This window comes from Thalassophryne amazonica, chromosome 12 (genome assembly GCF_902500255.1).
Source record: "Thalassophryne amazonica chromosome 12, fThaAma1.1, whole genome shotgun sequence".
Classification (NCBI taxonomy): Eukaryota; Metazoa; Chordata; class Actinopteri; order Batrachoidiformes; family Batrachoididae; genus Thalassophryne; species Thalassophryne amazonica.
The window spans coordinates 84640661-84655525 of record NC_047114.1 but is presented as its reverse complement, the minus strand read 5'-3'; the positions used below and the strand labels follow the sequence as shown (position 1 = coordinate 84655525).

The following is a 14865-nucleotide window of genomic DNA, read 5'->3' as shown; positions in this document are numbered from 1 at the left end:
CAGCGTTAAAGTGTGACATTTTTTGGTGTTATTATTATTATAAGTGTGTATTTTTATTATTATTTTCAAAAGCCAGAGCAATGGACAGTGTATGGGCTGCAGTCATAGTGTTGCTTTCATCTATTACAATGGTTGAAAGTTACAAGAGTGTCCTTATGTACTGTACAGCAAAAGTACACACTACTCCACCTCAAACTGATATTTGGCAGTAATACCAAATACATAACAGTGCAACGCTTTATTGATAGCAACTAAATCTTAACCTGTCTGACACCAGCTGTTCCTCTCAAATTGATAGCATGTTTTGACATGGGGAGGAGCCAGTGATTGTAATATTTTGTGAGGTTTTACATTATTCATGTTACTGTTTTTATAAACACAGGAAGTATTATTATTATTATTATTATTATGTTGTAATTTTTTATATATATAAAATCAGAATACAGTATTTTGACACTTTTGATTTTGAAACTAGTTTCATATCCTGGCTTTAGTTTATGGGATTTATATTTGCCCTTTGAAAATGCTCATTGCTGTTCAGTGCTCTGGTTATTAAAACATTTCTTTCCCAGGCATGCATTCTTGGGACACTTTGAATTATTTATTCTTGGGCCAGTTACTTCTCTTTTGAGTCATGTTTTTGTCGAACTGAATTAGTTCATGATTGAGTTAGTTGCATGAAATGTGTTATTTTTTCCCCCATTTTAAAGTTGTTTATGATGTTTTTTTTTTTTCTTTTCTTTTCTTCTGGACTTTTGGCTTTGCAGCTGTTGCATACAATTTAATATTATGTATTGCAGGTATGCAGGTATTATTCTGGTGCTGATTTCTTTCACGGTTTACAAACAAACCCTTACATTGGATGAGACCAGAAGGCAGTTATGCATTAATAGCATCACAATCACATTTAAATTACTGGAGAAGTGCAGTTGGAGCCCAATTCTCCATCAGTATGTTATAGTTTATGTGCTCCATTGCAGTATTATTGTATGTTTCTTTACATTGTGCCACATATCTGTGGACTTAACTGTCATAAATATTCATCAGGATGTGGTGGACAGAACAAAACTGACATGATGAATTGTGCATGAATGCGCTCCTCCTGGCATAGTTCAAGGTGTGCCACAGACCTAAGGGACAACTCTGCTGCATTAAAATTTATATACATTGTTTTAGCTGCAACAGCAAAGGCATAGATATCGTCACCTGACAAAATGTTTGGTAAAAATACTGTGCATCCAGAAAGTATTCACTGTGCTTCACTTTTTCCACATTTTATGTGACAGCCTCATTCCAAAAGGGATGAAAATCATATTTTTCCTCACACAATACCCCATATTGACAATGTGAAAACGTTTATTAGATTTTTGCAAATTTATTAAAAATCACGTGTACGTAAGTTTCACAGCCTTTCCCATTAAGCTCAAAATTGAGTTCATGTGCATCCTGTTTCCACTGATCATCCTTGAGATGTTTCTGCAGCTTAATTGGAGTCCACCTGTTGTAAATTTAGTTGATCAGTTCAGTCCCACAGTTGACAGTGCATGTCAGAGCACAAACAAGCATGAAGTCAAAGTAATTGTCTGTAGACCTCAGAGAAAGGATTGTCTCGAGGCACAAATCCGTGGAAGAGTAGAGACATATTTATGCTGCTTTGAAGGTCTCAATGATCCCAGTGGCCTCCATCATCCATAAATGGAAGGAGTTTGGATCTACAAGATCTCCATCTAGAGCTGTTCCGCATGTCTAAACTGAGTGATCCGGGGAGAAGAGCCTTAGTCAGGGAGGTGACCAAAAACCCGATGTTCACTATGTCAGAGCTCCAGCTTTCCTCTGTGGAGAGAGGAGAACCTTCCAGGAGGACAACCATCTCTACAACAATCCACTAATCAGGCCAGACATGGTAGAGTGGCCTGACAGAAGTGGCCTGACATGGGAACCCACCTGAGGACCATGAGAAACAAAATTCTCTGGTCTGATGAGACAAAGATTGAACTCTTTGGCGTGAATGCCAGGCATCATGTTTGGAGGGAACCAGGCACCAAGCAGATGAATGCAGCAATGTACAGAGACATCCTGGATAAAAACCTGCTCCAGAGCGCCCTTGACGTCAGGCTGGGGCGACAGTTCTTCTTTCAGCAGGACAATGACCCTAAGCACACAGCCAAGATATCAAAGGAGTGGCTTCAGGACAACTCTGTGAATGTCCTTGAGTGGCCCAGCCAGAGGTCAGACCTGAATCCGATTGAACATCTCTGGAGAGATATGAAAATGGCTGTGCACCGACGCTCCCCATTCAACCTGATGGAGCTTGAAAGGTGCTGCAAAGAGGATTGAACAAAACTGCCCAAAGATAGGTGCACCAAGCATGTGGCCTCATATTCAAGAAGACCTGAGACTGTAATTTCTGTCAAGGGTGCAGCAACAGTTGAGCAAAGGGTATGAATTCTTATCTACATGTGATTTCTTAGTCTTTTTATTTTTAATAAATTTGCAAAATCTAAAAAAAACTTTTCACATTGTCATTATGGGGTATTGTGTGCAGAATTTTGAGGAAAAAAAGGAATTTCATCCATTTTGGAATAAGGCTGTATCATAACAAAATGTGGAAAAAACTGAAACACTTTGAATACTTTCCAGATGCACCGTAAAGTTGTACTAAAGATTAAGTGCTGTAGCTTGACAGTGGGTGCAAAAACGAGTGGTGCAGAGGGCACAAATGCTTTTGGGGTGTCTTCAATTTCTATTTAATGGGGCAACTGCACATAAACTAAGTGCAAAGTTGCACACTCGACACAAAGCAGCTGGAATTGCCATGTTTGTTACGCAAAGGAATGTTGTAGTGTGAACGTAATGTGAACCAATCAGAGTGACACCTGTCATTGCCTTTAAGTCGGACTGTGGCGACGACCGGTGAAAGGTTTTCTGGTGAGTTCGTGGATTAGTGCCAACATGTCGGTGCAATGTGACGGAGTTGATCCTGATTCTGAGGTCAAACCCATCGTCGTTATGTTCTGTAATAAGCATCAGAGATCATAAGCCTGATCTTCATGATGAAACAAACACACAAAGAATGCAGCGAATAGATTAACTTCCTCCCTGGCGGTACTTACACCAACTGTATTTTTCTTTTTAGACTATTTGACATTTAGTTTGTCCTATACAAATTTTTCCGTGGCATTGGCAGCAAACTGTGGCCAAAAAGCAAATGTTGACAATAATTGGAAGGTTCAAACATGTTCCCTATATCTCTTTTATGCCACCTGGGATAAAGTCCAATTTAGCATCGCTGCAGCTTTGGGCTTCGCCAGCCCACACTGTCATCAGATTCTGCATCAAAGTGCAAACACCATTCAACACTATCGAGCGCATGTTCACACACTACAACATGCATGTTGAGTTTATGGCTTCCTCTGAAACCCACGAGAAGCAGAAGATGGGTAGTTAGGGATAAATTACATCTGTGCAAAAGCATTCATTAAAAAAAGGCCCTTTTTGCATTCTGTCCACCCCATCCTGTTGTTTTGTGGTCTCACACTGAGATTTAGTGCCAAATTATTTCAGCAGCAGCCTGATAATGTAAAATAACACCCGGTAACTCTGTCCAGAGGTAGCGTCTTGTTCTGTGTATTTTTTTTTTTTTTTTGTGTGTGTGTGTGTGCAGAAAAGAAATGTAATGCTCTGAATGTTAATGTAATATTTCTTTCCCAGCTACGCTATGTGTACAAAACAAATTGGGACCTCAGCACCACTAAAACTGACTGTCAGAATAACTGATAGGTTATGGCACAGAACATAACCAAAGTATGTTGAGCAGATTGGGTATGCCTAATGTCCACTACTGCAGAATCCATTTCTACATATCCTATAATTCTGAATAGCACATTATGCAATCTCCTTCCCAAAAAAAACGCAGTGTTTATTGGGATGTCTTCATAAGCATAAGCATTAAGATACGTAGAGATGCATTAGTTATGCATTGAAAAGACTAATACCACATGCCGTAGCTTTTATAGGCTAAGCTAATTTGCAACACTTGTCTGGAAATGGGGGCTTCATAAATAATACATATACTTGCGCAATAATATACCTGCTGGGGAGTTCTACAGCACAACACAGTGTAAAACCCAAGCTACAATGAACACAGCATTAAATGTGATCAGTTCTAATTAAGGCTACATGAACACCCGTGCTGCCCGTTGAGTGTACAGAAACATGGATTTAAATTTATGCCAGTTTTTCCCAAACAGATGAATAAGTCCTACTGCAGTGATGTTTCAGGTGTGCTGAAGCACTTTGTGATTTGTCAAAAAATAAAAAAACCTTTATTGGATGGTCTTACAGCATAGTAAAAAGCACTTGCGCGTATCAGTTTTGATCAGCTTTTTACTATGCTGTAAGCCCATCCATTAAAGGCTTTTTGCTTTTTGACAACTCGCACAGTGCTTCAGCACACATAAAACATCACTGTTGTAGCGGTTGTTGATCCAATTATGGTTTTGTGTTTGGAAATTCAATTCAGATATAAACATATTTAATTTCTTGTATTTATGACAATGGTGAGATCTTATCAGCGACTGCATTTAATCTTTAATAGCTTAAAAAACTGTGATTTTTTTTTCTCACCATTTCTACATGTTCATTATTTTGGAGTTGGAATCTTATAGTGAAACAAAAAATATATTTTTCTTCAAAACAGTTATAATTGTTTTATTATCATTTTTCTTTATTTTAAAGTGACTGTGAAGGATGTAGTGTCATCTAGTGGTGAGGTTTCAGATTGCATTTTTGTTTCCCTTCATGTTTTTGGATTCATGCTCCCTTGCTTTCTCTTATGATAAGCTAAATATATGACCCTCTATTTAAAAAAAAAAAAAATTGAGTTCCAAAGCTTGTTGGCCTGCACTAGCAAACAGTACACGGTGAGTGTATAGGGGAGAAACAACTCTTTCCTGTACTTTTTTCATCAGTCCTCTGACTGCCCAGCAAAATGCAAAAGATGGTGTAAGTTTGGCCCTTTTGGGCTACTTTATCAACATGGCGGTGCAATATATTGGACTCCATGAGGGTGCCCACTTCCATGTAGCTATGAAGGGCTGATTACATGCTTATGAAACACATTGATAGTAGACATTGTCCAACCTCTTGCAACCAAGTCTGAGGTTAAAGATACATTGGCAGACAGGCCAGTAGTTCACTTAAGTGTTTTAATGGTTTAATTACCAAATATGAAGTATGTTGCTAGTATTAGGGTCGGGGGGGCTGAAAAATCTGATGTGCATTGTTTTTGTAAATATGGTTTATGACATACAGTCTCTAGAAGTGTGTGTGTGTGTGTACACACCCCCGTGGTCACGTGTTACAAAAAGCAAAAAATATCAAAATATATTCTAATATCAATTTGCGATTCTACATTTCTAATGTATCATGATATGTATCAAACCAACACCCAAGTATCGTGATATATATTGTATTGGGACATAATTGTATTGTCCTAACCCTATTATGCACTAATCAAAGTTATTCCATTTCTGCTAATAAACACCCCCAGTCTTATCCTGGAGACATATGAAGTTTGCTCCACAGTGTAAACAGACACTCAAAACTTTATCTTAGGATTTTCTGGTGCAAAATCTAATTTTTTTCTCATGCAGTAGTTACATTGTCATTTTGAGTGTTACATTTTCATTTTTTGTTTTCTCTTGTACAAAAAGCATGTTATAGTTTTTGTTTGCTTGATCCATGCCCCTTCTTTCTATGGTTGTGCTCCACTTCCTCTGCAGCCCCTTCTGCCCCTCCCCAGGAGGTACATCTGGTCAGTTTGACCTCCACTAGCCTTCAGGTGAGTTGGGTGGCGCCGCCTGCTGCTAGCCGCCATGGCGTCATTGTGCGCTACACAGTCAGCTACCAGGCTGTGGCTGGAGAGGACACAGAGCGCCATGAGGTTAAGAACATCAGCGCAGATGCCACCAGCTACGTGCTGGTGGGCCTGGAGAAGTGGACTGAGTATCAGGTGTGGGTGAGAGCACACACTGATGTAGGCCCGGGCCCTGAGAGTGCCCCAGTGAGGATGAGAACCAAAGAAGATGGTACGTTGACATTTACCTGAAGCAGAGTGCTGTCAGAACCTTCACATCTCTTTCTTGAGGCTGCCTGTCTCTATATTCATCCACTTACTGATGATCAAATGTTTTGGGGCTGGTGTTTTAGTTTTTCCTTTTCTGTCGCTTTGAGACCTTATGAGGACAAGCTGAAACGTTCATAGGCTAACAATGATGCATTTTTTGGATAAAACCAGATTTCGTTTGTTATTCACCATAACGTCTTTTGAGATCTACACATTTCTTCCAGTAATGCTGCACTAGTTGGGCCCATTTGATGTCGCAGATTTCATCATGATTGTCAAAAAGGTGTGAGTCTGGCTTCAACAAAACCCCCTTCATCAGCTTTCCTGGGCATTAGGTCTTGATACCTTTGCTACCATTGCATAGTTGCCTCAAAATGTAAATGGGCATTTACATAGTGATTTTCAATCTCAGGCCGGTGCCCAAAGTGGTACACAATAATACCATGCTCAGTGATCAACTGCATACTTGGACCAACTAGAGAATTCAGGACCTTGCTCAAGGGGACCTTAGTTATCAACGGCATGGCTGATGATTGAACCAAAAACCTTTTGGTCACAATGCCACCTTTAGGCCAACACTTCCTGTTGATGACATTGCAGTGCTATTTTTTCCCCATTTTTAGGAATACTTGCAACTACCAACTTTCAGCCTCTGCTATAAAGCACCATAGGTTTTACATTGACTATCTTCATCATGTGGTCTAAAGCACATAGCACACACAGGTGCATTTGGGGAAAGGCCACCTAATTTTTGCTATTGAAACAGTGTGTATTCTGAGTGCAAATTAGGGTGCATTAGGTATTTTAATCTCTTAATTATTCATGATTGTGTTTTGGATATAACATGGAATCAGCCAATCAGGATCGCCTCCTTTAAGAGGTGTTGTGCACCAGGGTACTGGTTCACTCCTATTTTGAAAAGTAGACTCAAGTGAGGCAAGTTAACACATCTGCAGTAACACATCAGAGCACACCAGCAGAAAACAGCTACCAAAGCTCCCTGGGGTGAAGCGCGGAAGCAATAAGGTGAAGTTTTGTATTTTTCCATTAGTATTTCCTTTGTTTTCAATTCAGTTTTATTGTACATAAGTAGAGTGTACATGTATTGTGAACCCACTTTTGTAAGGTACATTTAAATACTGAGCCCTAGACCAGATTTGTGCTTGTCTGTGGTGTGATAGCTACAGTGATAGCATTCTTCCAGTATTCTGTCTGACACCACTTCATTTACGACCAACATGCCCATGAGTGCACAAATGAGCACAATTCCACTTGCTATTCACACAACGTGGGCAGTAGGCATGAAAATGACAGCTGTGTCGGTTGTACACCATGAATGATGGAAACCCAACTGTGATAGTACCTGGAAAAACAGCTACAGTTCGCAATCAAAACAGTTCAAATAAATCCACAATGTCTAATTGCTTCATTTTTCCCTCATTGCCAACTTACGAACCTTTCAGCCCGCACTCTTTCAGGCTCATCAGTGATGTTTCCTCATAGCAACACTTTATTCTGCTTTCACTGCTGAAATGACTTCCAGTTTTCTTTCTTCTAGTTTGTGGAACAGGAGTGTGTTGGTACCCCCCTTCTCTTTCTGTCTTTCTTCCCTCTTTTTCTCAATTTTTTCCCCTCATTTTGTTTGCACTGAGATAGAGTTGCTGCTCCTAAGAGACAGTCATCTATAATTAATGTGTTTGAAGTTCACTGCAACACAGCTAATTCCATACCAGAATCAGGGGCATATTAGACAGCGCTAGACCACATACTGTACTGCGAAGGGATTTTCTGGGGACACAGTCGATACAGCAAGTCTGAAAGGGCTAGATATGCTTTAGTTGCACCCAAGTGCATAAAAAAAGTCAAGAACCTTTGTTATGATTTTTTGGGGGGGCTGAGGAAAATAGCTTGCTCATCAGGTTTTTCCACTCTTCTTCCTTTCCTCACGGTCTTTCTCTTACACTCTCTTTGTTGCTGCCATTTCGTCTCACTCTCTATTCTCCCCATTTTTCCTCCTCCCCATCTTGCGGTGTGCAGTACCGGGAGCGCCTCCTCGCAAGCTGGAGGCCGAGGCCATTAACTCCACAGCCATCCGAGTCACCTGGAAACCTCCCCTGCAGGTGAAGCAACACGGCCAGATCCGAGGCTACCAAGTGATCTTTTCCCGCCTTGAAAATGGTGAACCGCGAGGTCAACCTAACATCCTGGACGTGGCTTTGCCAGAGGCACAGGTACTGGATGTTAAATGTGTCCTGTCTTAATCTACCTATCTTTAAGTGTCTCTCGCTGTCCTGAGTTAATTTTCCATTATTTTCATCCGTCATGCTCTTCCAGTCTCAGACTTCACACCTCATTTTCCCCATACCAGGTGGCACACATGGATTTTTCTTTCTGTCAGCTGCAGTAATTCCTCTGCTTCTTAAATTCTGTCTTTTTTTCCACATGTGGCATTTGAGTCTAAATTGTTCTCACCCAGCTCCCACAGCTTTGGATTAACTGTTGTTAAAATATCCATGCTAATTCTACTTTAATAGCTGTTAAATATTTTACGTGTTGCATCAGGATGGAGCTTAGCGGAATCGTTGCGCCTCTCTTTGCAGTTTTAGCTGTAATGCATATGCACTGCCTTGTTACCTTGTTATGGCTATTTTCCTACACATTAATGCAGGCGCTTCTGATTTGCCCAAAGCTATGCAACAGCATAAGATGATGAGAGATTGTAATCCTTAAGAGGGATTCAGATATTCATGAATCTGTTCTATTTGTTTCACCTCTCATTGAGAGATCAACTCAAGAGTTTCGTCCCTGATTGTTTGCTGGGAGCAACATTTGCGTTAACATTCATTCATGCATGACTTTGATGGCCCTGATCAAAACATCTTGTTCGAACAAGAACCATTTTGAAAATATGAGCAGTTTTGCACATGTTGCTGAGCAGCATGAATACAAAATAATGCACCGTTGCCGACAACTGGCTGCAATATTTGCAGGCAAGTAGGGTGCACTGCCTTGTGAACCTCTTTGTTAGATGCATCTAAATGTGGTGCTCTGTGAATAAGGAAATGCACTGTTCTAAGCAGCAGGCACTTTCTTGTGATGTATGATATGAACGTGCGAACTCTGCTCCTTATCATGGACGGCATTTATAATAGCACTTTTCCATCTGCATGACATACTTAAAGCGCTTTACAATAATGCCTCACATTCACCCCGATGTCAGGGTGCTGCCGTACAAGGCGCTCACTACACACCGGGAGCAACTAGGGGATTAAGGACCTTGCCCAAGGGTCCTCAGTGATTTTCTGGTCAGGCTGGGATTTGAAGCAAGGATCCTCTGGTCTCAAGCCCAACGCTTAACCACTAGACCATCACCTCCCCATGATGCCACCAGACATCATAAGTCTGTTCAAAATGTATCACAAGAACGCTTCTGAAAAAATTAACAGTTTTGCAAGGGGAGCTGAGAAGCATACTACAGTAAACACATGAAGGTGGCAAAACACATCATTGCATGAGACTGACTATGATATTTGCAGGTAGGTAGGGCGTACTTGCATTCGGAACCTGCTTATGTAAGCTGTGTCTGAGTGTTGCAGTTTTTAAAAATGGAAACACTGCACTCAACTTTTTTTTGTTGTTTTTTTTTTGGGGGGGGGGGGGGGGGGGGCTGTTACCGGTGGATAGGCAGCTAACCCTGCTATGGTGCGGCATCCGTCATAGTCATCGGTGATGTTGGCTGTTTATTGTGATATGTCTGATAACGTTTTTCTAATTTGGCAAGGGTGTAAAATGGGTCATTGACATAGTTCCCGTCTAAAAATCATACTCGTAGATTTGTTTGGAAATGGAAACCATTTTTATGCCGAAAATACCCATTTTGAGCACTTAAAGGCAATTTTTTTAAAAAGTGATAACTTTTTTCTAATTTGTCAAGGGCATAATATGGGTCGTTGACATATTTCACATAAAAAAATTATAGTCATCGATTTGTTCATTTGGAAATGGCGCCTTTTTTTTTTCTTTTCTTTTTTTTTTTTTTTTTTGCCCAAAACAGTCACTTTGGGTATTTGTACCCAATTTTATCAAAAACTGTCAGATAACTTTATTTTAATTTTGCAAGGGCACAGTATTGGTAATTGACATTGTTCCCGTCCCAAAATTATTTGCATAGATTCGTTGGTTTGGAAATGGCAGCCATTTTTATGCCGAAAATGGCCATTTTGCCTTCAGTTTTAATTGAGCTGGTAACCCCCAGGGCCCTTGGCACTCTAGTTTTGATTTTCTACAGCATGAATACTTTGTTGTGATAGACAATATGAAGATGCCTGACTTAACATGCATTCATTCATTCATGCATGGCAGCAATAACCAAAATAAAATCTCAGTTGAGCAAGAACTCTGCTTAAAATGTGAACACTTTTGCACATGTTGCTGAGCAGCATTTGCTGGTGCATAGCAGGCAGAATTCAGGGGTGACCGTGAGGTTGCTGGTTCAGTTCCCACCCAGATGAAAATTATTTACAAGGATTTCCTTTGGCAGGCACCCCGCTGTCATAAACATCATTACTAACAAAGAAGCACTGCTGGAGTCACTTTGAATTGAGGCTTCAGATATGCTACATCTTAAATGATGCAAGTTGGAGCTTTTGGATTCCACCAGTTTCAAAAAGTACTCCGTGATAAATACATAATAGGTTTTTCAGGGTGTTGTTAAGCCACTTAAGTGTCCCAAGTCTAATGGAACTTTATAGTCAGTTCAAAATGAACACTCTGTTCATTTTGAACAGGAGACATTCTGGCTTGCACGCAAGTCCCACACAGAGTCCCTTTGTTTTACAGCTGTAGACTGTGCAGCAGAGTGATTGACAGCCAGGAGAGCATCATTTTATCTCATACACAAAAAAAAATAAGAAGAAAAATGTTGGTTGCCTGTAGTCGTGGCCGCCTTTTCTTCATGTCGACTTGCTTGGCGTGACTGTTTTGCTTTATGAAAACTGAACTGAACATGACCTTACTTGTTGTGCAAACAATACTCCGCCACGTCTCATTTATGCCAGGTTCACACAATAAACACAAAGGCACACTGCTATTTGCCTTTCACTATAGCTCTCATGTTCCAATTTGGTGTTTACAACTCAAAGTCACCCTCCCTCCTTGGCATAAACCTGAATTTCTCTCTGCTCTGCCTGTGTTTTCCACTTCTTTTTCTTCCAACTACCTTACCACCTCGCGGTGGCCTTCTTTCTTTTTGCACGCTTCCAGTTGAGTAATTACCCGATGCTTGCGTGCAAGTCAGTTACCCTTGATTGAGTCATCTCAAACAGATTGTTTACCATGAGACAGCGTTGAGTAGCCAACCTGCAAGGACCTGCCCAGACGATACCGTAGACCACACAGTCATCCGGCACTCCCTCGTCCATATTTGCCGGACTGGTTTTAAAACAAACCCTCCTGCCTTACATATTTTGCTGTTAACATATCACAACATCAGGTGGAAAAACACAATAAGGGAGATAACCTGAGCAAACACACTCCGTGTTGACGTAGGCGTTCCAGCTGGCTGGGGTTCATTGAGTCATTGAGTTCATGACTCATCTCAGACTCGCTGAATTGTTCACCTGTAATTGGTGATGAATTAAAACAAGAAGCAAAAATCCTTCCCTCTTGCACCATTCAATGATTTACGTTCCCAATCTTATTATGCATTGTACAGTTATTAAGAGACGTATGCATGCCCTTTACACATTTCCCCCCCAAGTTATAGCCACTTATCAAAGCAGCCTGATTGGATTATAAATCTATTCCTTTCTCTTCTGTCTAATTGTGTCCTCTTTGTAGCTCCTTCTTTCCTCTTTACCTTCGCTCTGGGTTAGCCGAAACACTGGGAAAAGAGCTCGGAGAGCTTGGTCGACGTGTGGGTGGTTTAAGCGCCTCTTTTCTTTTCAAACAGGAGTCCACACATTGCCCTCATTTCCCTGCTAAATTTAACCACAGGCCGCTTTAACCATTTTATGCTATCGACCCTCCTCCATCTATGTATCTGTCAGGAAGGGGTCCTGAACCTGAGTGGGCAACTCCACACTGTACACAGTGACCTCTAGGCTCATGTTTTTCACACACTTTTTTTTTTTAACGTTAACACAGATTGGCTGAAGTTTGAAGGTGTTTGTGGTTCTATATGTTTTCCACACTGATTTATCTTCCTGTAGTTAGTTTGCCTTTATTCAGCACTACTTAAACAGGTTCATTTTGTTTGACCACTCATGTGTTTTTTGTTGTTTTTTTGGGGGGACGGGGGTTGCAATTGCATTTGTGTACGCGCGTGCACGTGTGTGAGAACAAGAAAGCTGACGCTTCACTGCCTCGACAGCCCTCGCAACCTCAGACTGGAATTGAATGAAAATCGACAAAAGAGATAAGACGCCTCTCAACCTGTTTCAGTCCATCAATCATGACAGCCTCCTCTCTTCCACATCAGCCCCCCTCCACCCACCCACCCGCCTTGTTCCCATTTTTATAGCCACACATCTCAGCCCATGTCATCACATTTGCATTCACCCGTCTCCAAATTATACCGCTCTCCGTTTCCACAAGCGGCACTTAACAGCAATGATGTGTTTTCAGCTTGCGTGGCATTCGAAATATAAATGGGGAGATAATTTATAATTCTCCCATGGATTTAAACAGAAAACAGTAGAAAGCGATAGAAAGGGATTACGCCTGAGATGAGATAGTGAGATAGGAACTCGTGCAAACCTTAATGTGCTCAATGCTCTGTTGACACACTGAGCACAGTCGACAGTAAACAAATTAAGCAATTAGGCGCGTTGCAAACGGTTATTCATAGACTTAAGTAGCAGCTGTTTGGAAATGTAGTCTTTAGAACACGACCACCTTTTTTGATGAGCCATGTGTCTAAAAGCAACCACACCAAGGACAGTGCAGAGTTCATGCTTCAGTTACCTGGTTTGTGGTAAAGATCCAGCCACAGGGAGGAAGGTGGGGAGCTGAGTGCTTTCATTGTTTTATATGGCAGAATTCAATGGAGGAAGATGAACAGCTTTTCTCCAGCACTCTCTGTTTTTCCTTCATTTAGGAAAGTGGAGAAAATGGGGAAATGGGCAAGCAGGAAAGCAGACATCACTGGCACATTAGTTTGTCTGGTAGATACAGTGCATCCAGAAATTTTTCACAGCACTTCACTCTTCCCACATTTTATGTTACAGCCTTATTCCAAAATGGAGTAAATACTTTTTTGTCTCCCCTCAAAATTCTACTCACAACACCCCATAATGAAAACATGAAAAAGGTTTTAATGAAATTTTTTGCAAATGTATTAAAAAAACAACAACTAAGAAATCACATATACACAAGTATTCACGGCCGTTGCTCAATACTTTGTTGATGCACCTTTAGCAGCAATTACGGCCATCATATTCAAGAAGACTCAGGTCTTCTTGAATATGATGCCACAAGCTTGGTGCACCTATCTTTGGGCAGTTTTGAACATTCCTCATGCAACACCTCAAGCTCCATTGGGTTGGATAGGGAGCATCAGTGCACAGACATTTTCAGATCTCTCCAGAGATGTTCAGTCAGATTCAGGTCTAGGCTGTGGCTGAGCCACTCTAGGGTCATTGTCACTTATGTACATGTGATTTCTTAGATTTTTATTTTTAATCAATTTGCACTAAAAAAAACTTTTCCACGTTGTCATTATGGGGTGTTGTTAGTAGAATTTTAAGGGGAAAAAAAAAATGATTTTACTCTATTGTGGAATAAAGGTGTAACATAACAATATGTGGAAAAAGTGAAGCACCGTGAATACTTTCCAGATGCACTGTAGCTCAGTGGGATAGAGTTGGGCTCCCAATATGTAGACTTGGCTTGGATTCCTGTCTGTGCCCTTGGACAAGACACTTGAGGCCTGATTTACTAAAGTTTTGTGTATGTGGAAAATGTGCACAAAGACATAGTACTTGCAAAACAACCTGCGTGCTAATTTATAAACTGTGAGCAACACAATTTATCAAGGTGAAAAGATTCACAATATTTAAGAAATCATTCTTTGTAAACGTTGGGCATATTTAAAGAGTTAAGGGTTTACTTCATGCTTGTTTCTTTAAGAGGAACTGTCTCCATGCGTAACATGTCACCGTAGGTCTGCGTTACTCTTTGCTGAGCAAAAAGTACATTTTGGTGCGACTCATGATTATTACAGCCATCGATGTGTCACACAAATAATCACACACACATTTTAGTCCATGTGGGATGATGCACAGCTGTGTGTGCGCGCTCTGTGGTCACAGTTATCTGCGCATGCTTTGTGTGCACAGCTGTTGATTATTCAACAGTTTGCTTAAATACTGTGGATGGAACAACAATTAAATGTCTGAAATAGTTTTTTTTTTTAAATTGCCAGCACTTAAACATGCTCAGTTATGTGACAATGTGCACGCCTGCAAGTGGCTGATTAATTTCATTTCGTTGTTACGGCCATTACCACATGCAAAATCCTCATTTACATACTGCTGTCTATATCACTTTACCACCCCGCTAACTGATTATCTGAGATTTTAGTAAATCAGGCAATTAATCTGCATTGTCTTAGTCCACCTAGTTGTAAATGGGTACTGCCCTTGGCTGGGGAAATCGCCTGTGATGCATTGGCATCCTGCTCAGGGACTCACATCCACTTCACGCTACATAATCCAGGGATAAGCACCGGCACCAGTGGG

At 40.8% G+C, this 14865-nt stretch overlaps 1 protein-coding gene across 1 annotated transcript in view; it reads left to right on the top strand.

Annotated features, from left to right (window-relative positions):
* LOC117521706 (receptor-type tyrosine-protein phosphatase F-like) overlaps positions 1–14865 on the top strand; it is a 535666-nt gene that overhangs the window by 358099 nt on the left and 162702 nt on the right. Inside the window, exons 13-14 of the mRNA XM_034183049.1 lie at positions 5784–6089; positions 8165–8358. Of these exons, the coding sequence (XP_034038940.1) occupies positions 5784–6089; positions 8165–8358 (500 nt within the window). The remainder of the gene's footprint in view (positions 1–5783; positions 6090–8164; positions 8359–14865) is intronic.